Source organism: Cebus imitator, unplaced genomic scaffold (genome assembly GCF_001604975.1).
Source record: "Cebus imitator isolate Cc_AM_T3 unplaced genomic scaffold, Cebus_imitator-1.0 Scaffold404, whole genome shotgun sequence".
Lineage (NCBI taxonomy): Eukaryota > Metazoa > Chordata > Mammalia > Primates > Cebidae > Cebus > Cebus imitator.
In genome coordinates, this window is record NW_016107719.1 from 1,017,947 (window position 1) to 1,020,875 (window position 2,929).

General features: G+C 46.3%; 1 protein-coding gene across 1 annotated transcript in view; it reads left to right on the forward strand.

Moving 5' to 3' along the window:
• The window catches only part of EIF3L (eukaryotic translation initiation factor 3 subunit L), a 31,253-nt gene that overhangs the window by 23,771 nt on the left and 4,553 nt on the right, over positions 1 to 2,929 (forward strand). The window contains exons 8-9 of the mRNA XM_017508954.2: positions 3 to 173; positions 1,100 to 1,597. Of these exons, the coding sequence (XP_017364443.1) occupies positions 3 to 173; positions 1,100 to 1,597 (669 nt within the window). The remainder of the gene's footprint in view (positions 1 to 2; positions 174 to 1,099; positions 1,598 to 2,929) is intronic.

Genomic DNA, 2,929 nt, shown 5'->3' on the forward strand with positions numbered 1-2,929 from the left:
AGAGTATGTATTCCCGTGTTCCAGAGTGCCAGGTCACCACGTACTATTATGTTGGATTTGCATATTTGATGATGCGTCGCTACCAGGATGCCATCCGGGTCTTTGCCAACATCCTCCTCTACATCCAGAGGACCAAGAGTATGTTCCAGAGGACCACATATAAGTATGAGATGGTAAGGGGGACACTTCCTGCCACTAGTGGCCTTTCTACTCAGCTGACTCCTTGGCATCTATGCCAACCATTCTTGGTAAAGACCATCCTAAATACTTCAAGTTTAATTAAGCCAGGAGTTCAAGGCTGTAGAGCACCTAGACAATTGTGCCTACCAATAGATCACCCGCAGTGGCGCAGTCACAGCTCACTTCAGCTCATATCTCCTGGGATCAGGTGATCCTCCCACCTCAGCCCTCCAAGTAGCTGGGGCTACAGCCTCACACAACCACACCAGATAATTTTTCTTTTTTTCTTTTTTTTTTTTTCCAAAGTGATACATATATTTTTGAGACGAATTATCTTTCTGTTGCCCAGGCTGGAGCACAGTGGCGTGATCTCAGCTCACTGTAACCTCCATCTCCTGGGTTCAAGTGATTATCCAGCCTCAGCCTTCTGAGTAGCTGGGACTTGTGGTATCTGTGTATGTATTTGTGGTATCTGTGTATGTAAACAAAAGATACAGTAAAAATACGGTATTATCATCTCGTAGGATCACCTCCCTATATGTGGCCCTTGGCCCGTGGTTGACTAAAACGTTGTTGCGTTGCACATGCACATGTCGGCATCAAGGTTACATCAAACGTTTTGGGTAACTTGATCCTAACTGGTGTAAAAGGATTGACCTGCTACTGATGTGTGGGGCAAACTGGAGAGGCTAAGAGGTACCAGTAAGGAATCCAGAAGATGGCTAAGGAGGATTTGGAGCTAGGATGGAAGTTCAGTAGATCTAGAGGTAGGACTGGAAGAGCTGTTGGGGAAGTTTAGTGGCTGATATGAGACAGCTGAGTAAATCAAAGATCTGCGCAGAGGCTGGTGAGGCCACATTGGCATTGGGGACCTCAGGAAGTCCATCTCTCTTGACCCAGTACCATTCTCCACTCCCAGATTAACAAGCAGAATGAGCAGATGCACGCGCTGCTGGCCATTGCCCTCACCATGTACCCCATGCGTATCGATGAGAGCATTCACCTCCAACTGCGGGAGAAATACGGAGACAAGATGCTGCGCATGCAGAAAGGTGACCCACAGGTCTATGAAGAACTTTTCAGTTACTCCTGCCCCAAGTTTCTGTCGCCAGTAGTGCCCAACTACGATAATGTGCACCCCAACTACCACAAAGAGCCCTTCCTGCAGCAGCTGAAGGTGTTCGCTGATGAAGTACAGCAGCAGGCCCAGCTTTCAACCATCCGCAGCTTCCTCAAGCTCTATACCACCATGCCTGTGGCCAAGCTGGCTGGCTTCCTGGATCTCACAGAGCAGGAGTTCCGGATCCAGCTTCTTGTATTCAAACACAAGATGAAGAACCTGGTGTGGACCAGCGGTATCTCAGCCCTGGATGGTGAATTTCAGTCAGCTTCAGAGGTTGACTTCTACATTGATAAGGTATGCCTGTCCCCTTGATTTGCATCTCGTATTAAGTGTTCACTATCTTTCATTCACTATTCTGGGCACGTGAAATACATTGGGGAATAAAGTCAAAGATTCCTGCCCCTGTGGTATTGCCATTCTACTATTTAAAAAAAAAAAAAAAAAAAAAAAATGCGGAAGATTGGCCAGGTGCAGTGGCTCATGCCTGTAATAACTAGTACTTTAGGGGAGACCTAAGCGGGAGGATCACTTGAGCCCTTGCACCTGCAGGATCACTTAAGCCCAGGAGCTTGAGACCAGCCAGGGCAAGATAGTAAGAGCTTGTCTCTATTTACAAAAAAAAAAAAAAAAGATAAACAGTAGATGTTATAATTAAGCAAAAATATGTAGAGAAAGTGAAGTTTAAGCTAAGACTTCAAGGAAGTGAGGGAGTTCTGTTTCTTGGGGTTTTTTTTTGTTTTGTTTTGTGTTTTTGTTTTGCAGAGTTTTGCTCTGCTGCCCAGGCTAGAGTACTGTGGTGTGATCTCGGCTCACTATAACCTCTACCTCCCAGGTTGAAGTGATTGTCCTGCCTCAGCCTCCTGAGTAGCTGGGATTATAAGCATCTGCCACCATGCCTGGCTTTCTATTTTTAGTAGAGATGGGATTTTGCCATGCTGGCCAGGCTAGTCTCAAACTCCTGACTTAAAGCCATCCAACTGGTGGAAAGAGTTCTTAATAGCTCACCAAAGGCCGGATACAGTGGCTGATGCCTGTAATCCCAGCACTTTGGGAGGCTGAGGTGGGCAGATCATGAGGTCAAGAGATCAAGACCATCCTGGCCAACATGTTGAAACCCTGTCTCTACTAAAAATACAAAAGTTAGCTGGGTAGAATGGCACACACCTGTAGTCCCAGCTACTGGAGAGGCTGAGGCAGGAGAATTGCTTGAACCTGGGAGGCAGAGGTTGTGGTGAGCCGAGGTACTGCCACTGCATTCTAGCCTGGCAACAGAGTAAGACTCCATCTCCAAAAAAAAAAAAAAAGCTCACTAAATAGCTAGGGGAAGAGCCTTCCAGGCAGAGGGACAGTTAGAGCAAAGGCCCTGAAGAGGAGTGAGGTCAGTAAGTTTAAGGGACAGCTGCAGTATTCCCGAGTGGCCTGAAGAAGGAGGCTGTGTAGATGAGGTTGGAGAAAGGGGGATGGTGCTTTGTAGACTGTTGGAGTACTTTACAAGTGGGAAGCCATTGTCCTGGTGTCTTTTTCATTTTTTAATTTTTAGTTAGCAGTAATCACACCTCACATAACCCTCATTCGCCATACTGCCACAGCACCAAGTTTTTTTCTTTCTTTTTTTTTTTTTTAATT